Source organism: Coregonus clupeaformis, unplaced genomic scaffold (assembly GCF_020615455.1).
Source record: "Coregonus clupeaformis isolate EN_2021a unplaced genomic scaffold, ASM2061545v1 scaf0176, whole genome shotgun sequence".
Classification (NCBI taxonomy): Eukaryota; Metazoa; Chordata; class Actinopteri; order Salmoniformes; family Salmonidae; genus Coregonus; species Coregonus clupeaformis.
The window spans coordinates 250,166-263,689 of NW_025533631.1; the positions used below are offsets into that span (position 1 = coordinate 250,166).

At 43.7% G+C, this 13,524-nt stretch overlaps 1 protein-coding gene across 1 annotated transcript in view; it reads left to right on the forward strand.

Moving 5' to 3' along the window:
* The window catches only part of si:dkey-228d14.5 (uncharacterized protein LOC796266 homolog), a 33,833-nt gene extending 26,667 nt beyond the window's left edge, over nt 1-7,166 (forward strand). Inside the window, exons 3-7 of the mRNA XM_045213944.1 lie at nt 300-362; nt 693-760; nt 1,799-1,929; nt 5,953-6,130; nt 6,555-7,166. Coding sequence (XP_045069879.1) covers nt 300-362; nt 693-760; nt 1,799-1,929; nt 5,953-6,130; nt 6,555-6,742 — 628 coding nt within the window. The 3' untranslated portion in view covers nt 6,743-7,166. The remainder of the gene's footprint in view (nt 1-299; nt 363-692; nt 761-1,798; nt 1,930-5,952; nt 6,131-6,554) is intronic.
* Nucleotides 7,167-13,524: the final 6,358 nt, after the last annotated feature.

Genomic DNA, 13,524 nt, shown 5'->3' on the forward strand with positions numbered 1-13,524 from the left:
TTGCTTTAATGTAACACAAGCATATTTATAAAGCAAAGTTGTTCAACACTAGTCGTGGAGATTGACAGGGTGTACAGTCTCTTCATTTTAGCCCAGCAACAACACACCTAATTAAATTAATCCACTAATCATCAACTTGATTAGTTGAATCAGGAGTGTTCCTGCTATTGGGTTGGAACAAAAGCCTGCACACCCTGTAGCCCTCCAAGACCAGGGATGAAGACCACCGTATAGTGTATACACACTATACATAAAAGGAAGGTCTGTAACCATGATTAGCTCCCCTCCTCTGTCTTCAGGGCCCCCGGGAACCTCTGCGGAAACAATACAACTATGGCATGTTGTGAAGTTCCCACCATAAGGTAACCATAGACCACTATACCAAGGCTGGGGTCAACTAACAGTATTTCATCTGTTCAGAAAGGGAAGAAGATAATTGAAATCCTACTAAGAAAACAAAACAAATATCCTGAAAATACATTTTTTTAATCAGACTTTCTTTTTTAAGTTTGTTAATTGAAATGGAATTTAACATTTAATTAGAATTTGAACTTTAACTCTGTTCCATTCACATCAGAACACTTAGTCAGCTTTTTAACAGACATTCCTAGAATGTTCTCTGTCACTGGGGAATTCAAGTATTATTTTAAATAATAGGTTTCTTACACATGCTTTGGCCTTGTTTGTTGCAGCTCGAGTGGAACACACTTACCAGAAAACTCTTTGTTCACAGCCACCATCAATGCTGGTTCATTTCTGTGTAAGTTTATTTCCGTGACTGTACAGATTACACACCCCATACACAGGTCCAACTGGATCTCTATGCATTATGCAGATGTCTATACTGGCACAAAGATGAGAGTATGTGCGATTATGTGCTAATAATATAATATTGTAATGTGCATAGATGTTATTTTATCTCAAGGTCACCCTTAAAAACGGTTTGGTATGTCATATTTAGGGCCCTGTTTTTTGGATAATCATGTCACATGACCTGGATTTTAACCTTTATTTAAAGCTTTTTAATCAAACTGTCCCCTTTTCGCCCTCCCGAGTGGCGCAGCTGTCTAAGGCACTGCATCGCAGTGCTTGAGGCGTCACAACCGGCTGTGACCGGGAGTCCCATAGGGCGGCACACAATTGGCCCAGCGTCGTCCGGGTTAGGGGAGGGTTTTGCTGGGGGGGCTTTACTTGGCTCATTGCACTCTAGCGACTCCTTGTGGCGAGCCGGGCACCTGCAGGCTGACTTCGGTCGTCAGTTGAACGGTGTTCCTCCGACACATTGGTGCAGCTGGCTTCCGGGTTAAGGGGGCGGGTGTTAAGGTGTGCGGTTTGGCGGGTCATGTTTTGGAGGACGCATGACTCGACCTTCGCCTCTCCAGGGCCCGTTGGGGAGTTGCAGCGATGAGACAAGATCGTAATTGGATCGCGATTAGATGTTGGGGAGAAAAGGGGGGTAAAATACAACAACAACAAAAAATAATAATGTGTCCCCATCAATTGCTTACATTTTTGGTTGAATTTTCATTTCGGGAAAAGGCAAAAAATGAAGGTTAAAATCCTAGTCATATGACCTGATTAACCAAAGCACAGGGCCCTAGTCATATTTCATATCGAACATGTTGTTTGTCCTGTTCAGAAAACATCTACCAAAATAAAAGTTATTACGAGTTGATTGTTATTGTTGTCTAATTGAATAATAATCATATAATCACATTGTTTTAGATCAGACGTGATGTTGCTCCTATTGTATAAACATCTTATGCATTATAATAACCATTTTTATTCTCCTCCTTAGTTATGGTGTTCTGTATCTTCCACCATGCTCACATCTTGGAGAGGAACAGTGTCCACTCCATGCTCAGTAGATTCACCCTGGTGTTTGGTGGAGTGGCGGCCGTCGGGGCCTTTGTGGCTGGGAACTGCAATGTTAGTACTCCATGTATTACATACAGTAAATATTATATAATATATGCCATTTAGCAGACCCTTTTATCCAAAGTGACTTACAAGCGACTTAGGCCTGCGCGGCTGGCTACACTGTACACAACAATGCAGAGTTAAAAAAGAATAATAAAAAGACAAAGAGTAACACAAGAAGAATAAAATACACAAGAATGGAGCAATATACAGGGAGTACCAATACCAGATCAATGTGCAGAGGTACGAGGTATTTGAAGTAGATATGTACATGAAGGCAGGGTGAAGTGACTAGGCATATCAGGATAGATAATAATAAGAGTAAAATAAAGAAGCAGCAGCAAATTATGAGTGTAAAAGTGTGTGTGTGTTTGTGTTGTCAGTATGCGTGTGTGTGTGTCATTGGAGGCTGGTGGGAGGAGCTATAGGAGGAAGGCTCAATGTAATGGTTGGAATGGAATTAATTGAACGGAATCAAGCATGTGGTTTCCATATGTTTGATGTGTTTGATACCTTTCCATTCATTCCATTCCAGCCATTACAATGAGCCCGTCCTCCTATAGCTCCTTCCACCAGACTCCACTGGTGTGTGTATGTGTGTTTGTGTTGTGTGCATATGCATATGTAGTGTATGTGAATATGTGTGGGTTTTATCTGTGAGTGTGTATGTACACCACCCCGTTCACGAAAATGGTTCACTCCTACAGACAGTGAGTCACGTGGCCGTGGCTTGCTCTATAGAGCAGGCAGACAGGCATTGAGGCATTGTTACAGTTCGATTGAACGTTGGAATGGGCAAAACAAGTGACCTAAGCGACTTTGAGCGTGGGATGATCGTCATTGCCAGGCTCGCCGGTTCCAGTATCTCAGAAACGGCCGGCCTTCTGGGCTTTTCACGCACGACAGTGTCTAACGCTTCGAACACACCGACTGCGTAATTGCGTTTTGGTACACCAGAAGTACATTCATTTCCAATGGAACGCTGCATTTGCCTTGCAGCATTGCGTTGCAGTGCGTTCTGTGTGGTGCATACGTTGGATTTATCGAACGTATGCGTCAAACTGTATGCATAGACGGCTTGACAGAAATGGTAGCAGAAGGTGAATGTTGAACTTTTGTTACACACATATCTAGATGATGCTGCATACTATTTTGCGCAATGACGCAGTCGGTGTGTTCAAAGCGTAAGATTTACAAAGAATGGTGCGACAAACAAAAAAAATCCAGTCAGCGGCAGTCCTGTGGGCGAAAACAGCTCATTGATGAGAGTTCGAAGGAGAATGGCAAGAATCGCGCAAGCTAACAGGCGGGCCATAAACAGGCAAATAACGGCGCAGTACAACAGTGGTGTGCAGAACGGCATCTCGGAACACACAACTCGTCAGTCCTTGTCACAGATGGGCTATTGCAGCAGACGACCACACCATATTCTACTCCTATTAGCTAAAATCAAGAAGAAGTGGCTCCAGTGGGTACACCGACACTGGACAATTGAGGAGTGGAAAAACATTGCCTGGTCCGACGAATCCCAGTTCCTGATGCGTCATGCTGATGGCAGAGTCAGGATTTGGCTTAAGCAGCATGAGTCCATGGCCCCATCCTGCCTGGTGTCAACGGTACAGGCTGGTGGCGGTGGTGTAAGGGTGTGGGGAATGTTTTCCTGGCAACCGTTAGGTCCCTTGATAACAATTGAGTAACTTTTCCATGCCCGAAGAATTCAGGCTGTTCTGGAGGCACATTTTATGAACTATTTAGCAGTCTTATGGCTTGGGGGTAGAAGCTGTCTCGGAGCCTGTTGTTCCGAGAGCCAATGCTCCGGTACCGTTTGCCGGACGGTAGCAGAGTGAACAGTCTATGGCTTGGGTGGCTGGAGTCTTTAGCAATTTATCGGTCCATCCTCTGACACCGCCTGATACAGTATAGAGGTCCTGGATGGCAGGGAGCTCGGCCCCAGTGATGTACTAGGCTGTCCGCACCACCATACCAAGCGGTGATGCAGCCAGTCAATCGACCCTTTGGTCGCGTTCCCCTGCTCAGACGTTGCATGCATCAACCAATGGTTGTGTGCCATGTCATCGACTGGCAGATGAAGGGGATTCGATTAATCTGGCTTGGGCACCCGGGTAGGCATGTTTTGCACTGGGTGAAAGTTGATTGCATTCATTTTGGAACCAGGTGTAATGTCTTTGATCTCATGAGCTGCATGGGATTGGGAGGATGAGGACATGCCATGTAATTATTTCTGTCACTGGTGGGTGACAGAAGGTCTGCGTGCCAAGATAGCTTGGGGGCCACTTGTGTTAATCTTAGAATGAGTACGTGATGGAATATCCTTATTAGGGTGCGAGCTGACTGGGTTGCAAGATGATACTATTGTTGTTGGGAGTGACACTCAATAATGGTTGGCAACTGTTGGATGGAGTTACCTTGCAAAACCGTATATAAACTGAGAGATTTTGTATGCCTATAATTCGGATGACAATAGGCTACGCCCGTACCGCTTGTCATGCGAATCCGGTACTGTAATATTAAATAACTCTGAACCAACTCTCCATCTAAGTGTTTAACTATTCTGTTACATCCTGAAGTACTCGATACCAGAGAAACTCGTCATAACAATTACAGACAGAAATATACCTCAGCACCCCCTCAGATGATCCCGCAGGTGAAGAAGCCGGATGTGGAGGTCCTGGGCTGGCATGGTTACATGTGATCTGCGGTTGTGAGGCCGGTTGGACGTACTGCCAAATTCTTTAAAACGACGTTGAAGGCGGCTTAAGGTAGAGAAATCAACATTCAATTATCTGGCAACAGCTCTGGTGGACATTCCTGCAGTCAGCATGCTAATCATACGCTCCCTCATAACTTGAGACATCTGTGGTATTGTGTTGTGTGACAAAACTGCACATTGTCCCCAGCACAAGGTGCACCTGTGTAATGATAATGCTGTTTAATCAGCTTCTTGATATGCCACACCTGTCAGTTGCTATTTTGATACGTGAGGCTTATTTGATCTAATAGAAGTTTAATAATGCTTAGGTTGTTATGAGTGTACTGATATAAGTGTGATACAGGTGACATCCCAGCAACTTTGAGAAAAAACACTTATCGGAGTTTTCCCTGTTGAAATTCGAGACGTCTATGCATATTCATGAGGCTAGCATACCTCATGAATATTGAATACAGGCGGTTGACGTCAACACCCCTCATCGAATATTCCAAAAAGTATTAAAATAACGAGATGTATCCATCAATCCAAAGAGAGGAATAGGCAGGAGCTTGACAGCCCACCCATTGTTAGGGCGGAGACACAAGCATCTCGTCATTATATCCAGTATCTCTGTTCAGAACCGGTCCAATTCCCACATAACTCCCCAAATTTGGTTGAAAATATCTCTTGAGTTTCGGTTAATGAAATCTTGAATTATAAACAAAGAGAGGACTGGCAACAAAGCAAACAAACTATCAATGACAGGATTGGTAGGTCTGTTACTGTGTGCAGACATACTTACAAATGGCAGAACATCAGTGGAAAAGAACAATGGGAAAATAGACATGTCAATGTGTACCATTTTGACGTTATTTCATAGATGTAGACAGATAATTAACCTAAAAGTTTGTCAGATGTTTTCTTCAGAAGAAGATCATGCAGTCTCTTGTCTTTTGTCAGCTAAAGAAGAGACCCTCTTCTTTAGCCGAGGTACCTGGTAACAGGTATTTTCTCTGGCTCAGACTGTACTCTTTTCCTCTAACAGAAGTTCCCAGAATGTTCGCTGTCATTCAAACATGTCCAACTCAGGCACATAATTCCAGTGATCTCTACTCTCCTCCTTTAACAGAGGTTCCTAGAATGTTCTCTGTCACCCAAACATATCCATCATTGAGGAAATAGAGTATTGTGTGACATAAGGTCTCTTACAAGTGCTTTGGCTTTGTCGTTTGCAGCCAGAATATCTAAATGGAACCTTGTCTTAAGCCTCTCCTCTAGCTAAGGTACCTGATACTAACTGTAACCTGTCCTCTCTCCTCCAGCCCGCATACCTGATGCTGGCCCATTACCTGGGGGCTGCGGTGAGCTTCCTGTGTATCTGTTTCTACAGCCTGCTCCTCACGGTGCTCACAGGGAAGTGTGTACTGACCCGGATGGAGTGGTTCCTCTACCCAGCACGAGTCATGTCTACTGTGGTCCAGATCATCGTCACCATTGGCTGTATCCTTTCACCTGCACTGATGAACACTATAAGCCTAACCCCTGAACCCTGATCTTATAACCCCTGAACCTGTTAAACTCTGCTGGGTGTGCATACACAATGCAAGAAAGAATATACAAGAATAGGAGTGTCCTCTTCCATACGTCTTCAACTTTGCAAACACTCACAGGTCCTGAAAGGCACAGTATGTTCTAGGTAGTAGTGGTATTTGATAACAACTAGATACCGTCCAGAACATTGACAGTGAGGTTGCCTCTCTGTGTGTTTTGTCTGTTTACTGATGATTATGTTCAAACTTCTTCGACGTCCGTGTTCCTTTGAACATATGTGTAGGGTTACTATAAACATAAACTCAATAAGGTTATGCCATAACCTGTCACCCAACAACTACTGTTCTCTCTCCTTGATCTCTGACCCCGCCAGACGCCATCTTGTTTGTACAGGAGGAATACAAGTACAAGCACCTAGCGGCCGTGTTTGAGTGGATACTGAGCGCCAACTTGGAGCTGTTTGAGCTCAGCTTTGCTGTGGAGTTCTGTTTCTTCTCCTCCTCCATGTTGTCCACGTTGCTGGGGAAGAAAGATGAGGAGAAGCCTATCCTTCTGGCCTGAGAAGATGCTGCTGGGCTGGGCTGGGGGGAGACCTACTGTAAGAGACACTTGGGTCGTGTTCATTAGGCATGAAATGGAAGAAAACGGTCAGAAACGGAGAGAGACCAGCAGCATCTTCTCTTCTCAGGCCAGAAGGATAGGCTTCTCCTCATCTTTCTTCCCCAGCAGCATCGACAAAAAATTGTCACGTTGTGCCCTAATGAAACAACCCAGTAGTTCTGACCGATCTAAAGCTTGTGGAATTGGACCAACCAAGTAAAGGGAACAATTGTTTGTAACCAGGACCGGTTCTGGCTGCGACCAAAAACGACTCAGCTTAATCGTCCACGACCCACCGTTTGGGAAACACTGACCTAGTGGCATCAAAGATGGGGATGATATATACAGTTGAAGTCAGAAGTTTACATACACTTAGGTTGGAGTCATTTCAACCACTCCACAAATGTCTTGTTAACAAACTATAGTTTTGGTAAGTCGGTTAGGACATCTACTTTGTGCATGACACAAGTAATTTTTCCAACAATTGTTTACAGACAGATTATTTCACTTATAATTCACTGTATCACAATTCCAGTGGGTCAGAAGTTTACATACACTAAATTCACTGTGCCTTTAAACAGCTTGGAAAATTCCAGAAAATGATGTCACGGCTTTAGAAGCTTCTGATATGCTAATCATTTGAGTCAATTGGAGGTGTACATGTGGATGTATTTCAAGGCCTACCTTCAAACTCAGTGCCTCTTTGCTTGACGTCATTGAAAAATCAAAAGAAATCAGCCAAGACCTCAGAAAAAAATTTGTAGACCTCCACAAGTATGTTTAATCCTTGGGAGCAATTTCCAAACGCCTGAAGGTACCACGTTCATCTGTACAAACAATAATACGCAAGTATAAACACCATGGGACCACGCAGCCATCATACCGCTCAGGAAGGAGACGCGTTCTGTCTCCTAGAGATGAACGTACTTTGGTGCAAAAAGTGCAAATCAATCCCAGAACAACAGCAAAGGACTTTGTGAAGATGCTGGAGGAAACAGGTACAAAAGTATCTATATCCACAGTAAAATGAGTCCTATATCGACATAACCTGACAGGCCACTCAGCAAGGAAGAAGCCACTGCTCCAAAACCGCCATAAAAAAGCCCAACTACGGTTTGCAACTGCACATGAGGACAAAGATCGTACTTTTTGGAGAAATGTGCTCTGGTCTGATGAAACAAAAATAGAACTGTTTGGCCATAATGACCATCGTTATGTTTGGAGGAAAAAGGGGGTGGCTTGCAAGCCGATGAACACCATCCCAACCGTGAAGCACGGGGGTGGCAGCATCATGCTGTGGGGGTGCTTTGCTGCAGGAGGGACTGGTGCACTTCACAAAATAGATGGCATCATGAGGAAGGAAAATTATGTGGATATATTGAGGCAACATCACAAGACATCAGTCAGGAAGTTAAAGCTTGGTCGCAAATGGGTCTTCCAAATGGACAATGACCCCAAGCATACTTCCAAAGTTGTGGCAAAATGGCTTAAGGACAACAAAGTCAAGGTATTGGAGTGGCCATCACAAAGCACTGACCTCAAGCCTATAGAAAATGTGTGGGCAGAACTGAAAAAACGTGTGCGAGCAATGAGGCCTACAAACCTGACTCAGTTACACCAGCTCTGTCAAGAGGAATGGGCCAAAATTCACCCAACTTAATGCGGGAAGCTTGTGGAAGGCTACCCGAAACGTTTGACCCAAGTTAAACAATTTAAAAGCAATGCTACCAAATACTAATTGAGTGTATGTAAACTTCTGACTCACTGGGAATGTGATGAAATAAATAAAAGCTGAAAAGAATCACTCTCTCTCCTATTATTCTGACATTTCACATTCTTAAAATAAAGTGGTGATCCTAACTGACCTAAGACAGGGGATTTTTACTAGGATTAAATGTCAGGAATTGTGAAAAACTGAGTTTAAATGTATTTGGCTAAGGTGTATGTAAACTTCCGACTTCAACTGTAACCTTTGATCTCGCTCTCGGACTAAATCTTATTATTGAGGATGATTTTTAATTTTTTTAAATCAGGGCTGAAATCATTGTTCTTATGCAGCCCCTAAAGACAAACAGAAAGATGAGTTATTCGGGTCACAACAAATCGATGCACTTCGTGTTGAAGTATTTTTGAAAACGTTGGAAAAGGAAAACTGTCGATCCTACAACTTTCATAGCCACTGATGGACCAATACCAGGACACCTTAGCATTTGAGTAGTAGTCACTGTAAGCACTAAAGTCACTATTTCTAATCCCATGTTCTGAATTGATCAAGGTGACATTTCCTATTTGATAGGCCATGGAGAATTGTGAATGATGTTGTTAGTTATTTTTTCAACATGTTGTCTATATGTCTAAAACGTGAAGTCTTGGGGGCATTACTCTGCCATTTAAGTATACCAGGCAACAACAACAGAAAAAAGTTTTAATATACATTGTTGTATAAAAATGTAATTGTCTGCAGAGTAAAGTAGTGAGGTGTAAGGCCAGTAATCTCTCGACCGCTTTAACATTAAAATTATGATCAAGTAGCTGATTTGGTTCTGGGTGTGGAGATTAGAAGCCAGTGATGATTCTAAACCTTTGTGATAAAACAGGTAATGTAATGTGAAGGAGGCAGGCAATTCAGGCAGGTGTGGTAATTAAGATGTATTAATAGAGGCCTCTGTGTTTGTGATAGATCATTCTGGAAAGCTTTTTGATGGCAGAACATTTGGTTGTACAGGCTTTACTGCATACCTGTCAGATGAGAGAAGAACCAGAACATAAGCAATCATTCATCCAGAAACAATGTAACTGAAAATCCCATGCCATTTTTTTATGAACAGAACACATTTCTTAGCAAGGCATAACACTTTGTAATGTTGCCTTTTTCCTTACTTATGTATCAGTCTCATTTGCTACTGCTTTTCTACAGTCTTCCTATTCAGGGATTTGTGCAATGATGATTGACTTGTTTACAACAACAATATGTCATAGACTATATGGTTACATCTTAACAAAGTGGTACATAAAAATATATGTTTTAAAGATAAACAGTGACAAACTGATGTTTACTAAGACTAGAAATACACAAAAGCATTTAGCCTAATTCAGTATGAAAATATCGACTTGGAAGGTTTCCTTAAAAGGCTCTTATTTTTTTGGGCCATTTCTTTTGCCAAGCATAATTGAATAATAAAACGTGTGTAAGATCAAATCTAGTCTGAAATCTTGGCATTGTTGTATTTGTGATTCCTCTGCGGGACTGTTCAACCTCATGGTTTCCACATCAACACACCTCACTTTAGGGTCTGTCCTGATACTGTATATGGAATATTACAAGGCAGAGGAGTTTGTTGTGTCCACAAAAACATCCCCCTTGCCTCACTCATAAGTGGGAAGATGTGGAAACAAGTACTGCTGTCTCTTCATGCTTGCTCAATTGTCTGAGGAAATGTACAAACACAATGAATGTCAAAAACATGCATACCTCTGGAACACAAGTATTAAGTGTTCTTAGAACACAGGCCTGACTCATATCACTGGTGTTCGGTACAGTAGGTGTTGTCCCATCATTATATAATTACTATGGCATTATGGGGTGTTGACAGTTATTGGCTCCCAGGTGGTATTTGCCTGGGGACAGGTGTGTACTGTAGGTGAACAGGTAACTCAGGTGGAGTTTGAACCGGAGATGTTTGGGAAACCTCGTCATTGTGTTGTTGACTCTCGCTGTGGACTGATAGCTGTCTGAATGTCAGGGGCTTGGAAGAATTAAGGACTTTTGGGTGTGTGCACTGACTGAGGATGACTTGGGAATGTACAGAACAAGAAGTACTTGAAGTTGATTAGCTTACTTTATGTACAAAGGGTGCATAATTATAAAAAAATATATAAATATGTTTTTATTGTCACATACACCGGATGGGTGCAGTGAAATGTGTTGTTTTACAGGGTCAGCCATAGTAGTACGGCGCCCCTAGGGCAAATTAGGGTTAAGTGCCTTGCTCAAGGGCACATTGGCCGATTTTTCACGTTATCGGCTCGGGTATTCCAACCAGCGACGAACACTCCAACCGCTAGGCCGCCTTCTACATACACATTTTAGTACATATTCTGATTGGTGTACAGTATGTAGACCATGTTGGTGTGGTTCCTGAGTCTTCTACAGGCAATTAAGATTTTGACCATCTGAAATACACCCTTTTTCTTACTACTGAATTCTAAATTAACACCTAGTACCTAGGCACTTGTTTAGATGATACACGTCTGGATAGGTAAGCAATATGCCACAAAAAAAGCTGCCCAGCGAATCAGAGGGCAAGGTGGAGCTACTATTTTATATCCAATCCTTTGAGATCTACAGTCGTGGTCAAAAGTTTTGAGAATGACACAAATACAAATTTTCACAAAGTCTGCTACCTCAGTTTTGATGATGGCAATTTGCATATACTCCAGAATGTCATGAAGAGTGATCAGATGAATTGCAATTAATTGCAAAGTCCCACTGTGCCAAAAACATTTCCACTGCATTTCAGCCCTGCCACAAAAGGACCAGCTGCCATCATGTCAGTGATTCTCTCGTTAACACAGGTGAGAGTGTTGATGAGGACTGGAGATCACTCTGTCATGCTGATTGAGTTAGAATAACAGACTGGAAGCTTTAAAAGGATGGTGGTGCTTTAAATCATTGTTCTTCCTCTGTTAACCATGGTTACCTGCAAGGAAACATGTGCCGTCATCATTGCTTTGCACAAAAAGGGCTTCACAGGCAAGGATATTGCTGCTAGTAAGATTGCACCTAAATCAATCATTTATCGGATCATCATGAACTTCAAGGAGAGAGGTTCAATTGTTATGAAGAAGGCGTCAGGGCGCCCAAGAAAGTCCAGCAAGTGCCAGGACCGTCTCCTAAAGTTGATTCAGCTGCGGGATCGGGGCCCCACCAGTGCAGAGCTTGCTCAGGAATGGTAGCAGGCTGGTGTGAGTGCATCTGCACGCACAGTGAGGCGAAGACTTTTGGAGGATGGCCCGCTGTCAAGAAGGGCAGCAAAGAAGCCACTTCTTTCCAGGAAAAACATCAGGGACAGACTGATATTCTGCAAAAGGTACAGGGATTGGACTGCTGAGGACTGGGGTAAAGTCATTTTCTCTGATGAATCCCCATTCCGATTGATTGGGGCATCCGGAAAACACCTTGTCCGGAGAAGACAAGGTGACCGCTACCATCAGTCCTGTGTCATGCCAACCGTAAAGCATCCTGAGACCATTCATATGTGGGGTTGCTTCTCAGCCAAGGGAGTGGGCTCACTCACAATTTTGCCTAAGAACACAGCCATGAATAAAGAATGGTACCAACACATCCTCCGAGAGCAACTTCTCCCAACCATCCAAGAACAGTTTGGTGACGACCAATGCCTTTTCCAGCATGATGGAGCACCTTGCCATAAGGCAAAAGTGATAACTAAGTGGCTCGGGGAACAAAACATCGAAATTGTGGGTCCATGGCCAGGAAACTCCCCAGACCTTAATCCCATTGAGAACTTGTGGTCGATCCTCAAGAGGCGGGTGGACAAACAAAAACCCACAAATTCGGACAAACTCCAAGCATTGATTATGCAAGAATGGGCTGCCATCAGTCAGGATTCTGATCCAAGAAGGCGTAGCAGTGTGGTCGTGTTCTCTGTTGTGTGTCCATGTAAATAGCCTGTTTTTTGTATTTTGCTTGTATTTTACGTATATATTTCCCTATCACACTTTCATCCTTCTACTAAATATACTTTCCTGCAACCCGCCTCACTCAATGTGGAACGGATTCTATTATTTACTCACCTTTATCTAGAATCTTCAGTTGAAACTAGCTAGCCAGCTAACTAGCTACTTGCTATTAGCCACCGTTAGCGGTTTTCACCCAGATCATCAGATTTTCTGCCGGAATAACTGAATCACTGGACCTTACCACCGGATCGCAACCAGCTAGCCGCAACCGAATGGATGTTGCTGTAGGCTAATCACCACTGCCCCCAAAGCAAGCACCAGTTAGCCTTGAGCTAGCCTCGAGCCAGGCCCATATCCCGGCTATCTACCTCTTTGTCTACCGGACGGGAGTAGCCAGCTAACTAGCTACTTGCTATTAGCCACCGTTAGCGTTTTTTCACCATTGTCCGTGGCCTGCACTACCTACCAGTCAGCTCTAGCCTGGACTATTATCGGCCAGTCTGCACTGTCTGCACAGCGCGTTATCGACCCAGAACATATCGGATTTTCTGCCGGAATCACTAAATCACTGGACCTTTAACACCGGATCATCGCAACTAGCTAGCTGCAACCAAATGGATGTTGTTGTTGGCTAATCAGCCTTGAGCTAGCCTCGAGTCAGGCATATCTCCCGGCTATCTACCTCCCTGTCAACCGGACGGGACCTCCTAGAGTCGACACGGAGCCCCGCCGATCCATCACGACTGCTCTGCCGACGTAATCGTCTGTGGTTTCAACAGGCTTCCCGTTGCGACGACCACGAAGATCCATCTGTTAGCCCCGGCCCACTAGCACACGCAAACAACAGCCATGTTTCCTGCTCGCTGTGCTGTAGCACCAATTCGAACTTCTCTCGGACTCACATATTGCTGTTCACTGGACCTTATGATCCCTCAGCTACACAGCTGATGCCTGCTGGACTGTTCCTTTACACGGTACCCTGTCCTGTTTATCTGTTTAGCCTCAGCCCAAACTTTCATCGCCATTACCAGTTGTTGTCTTAG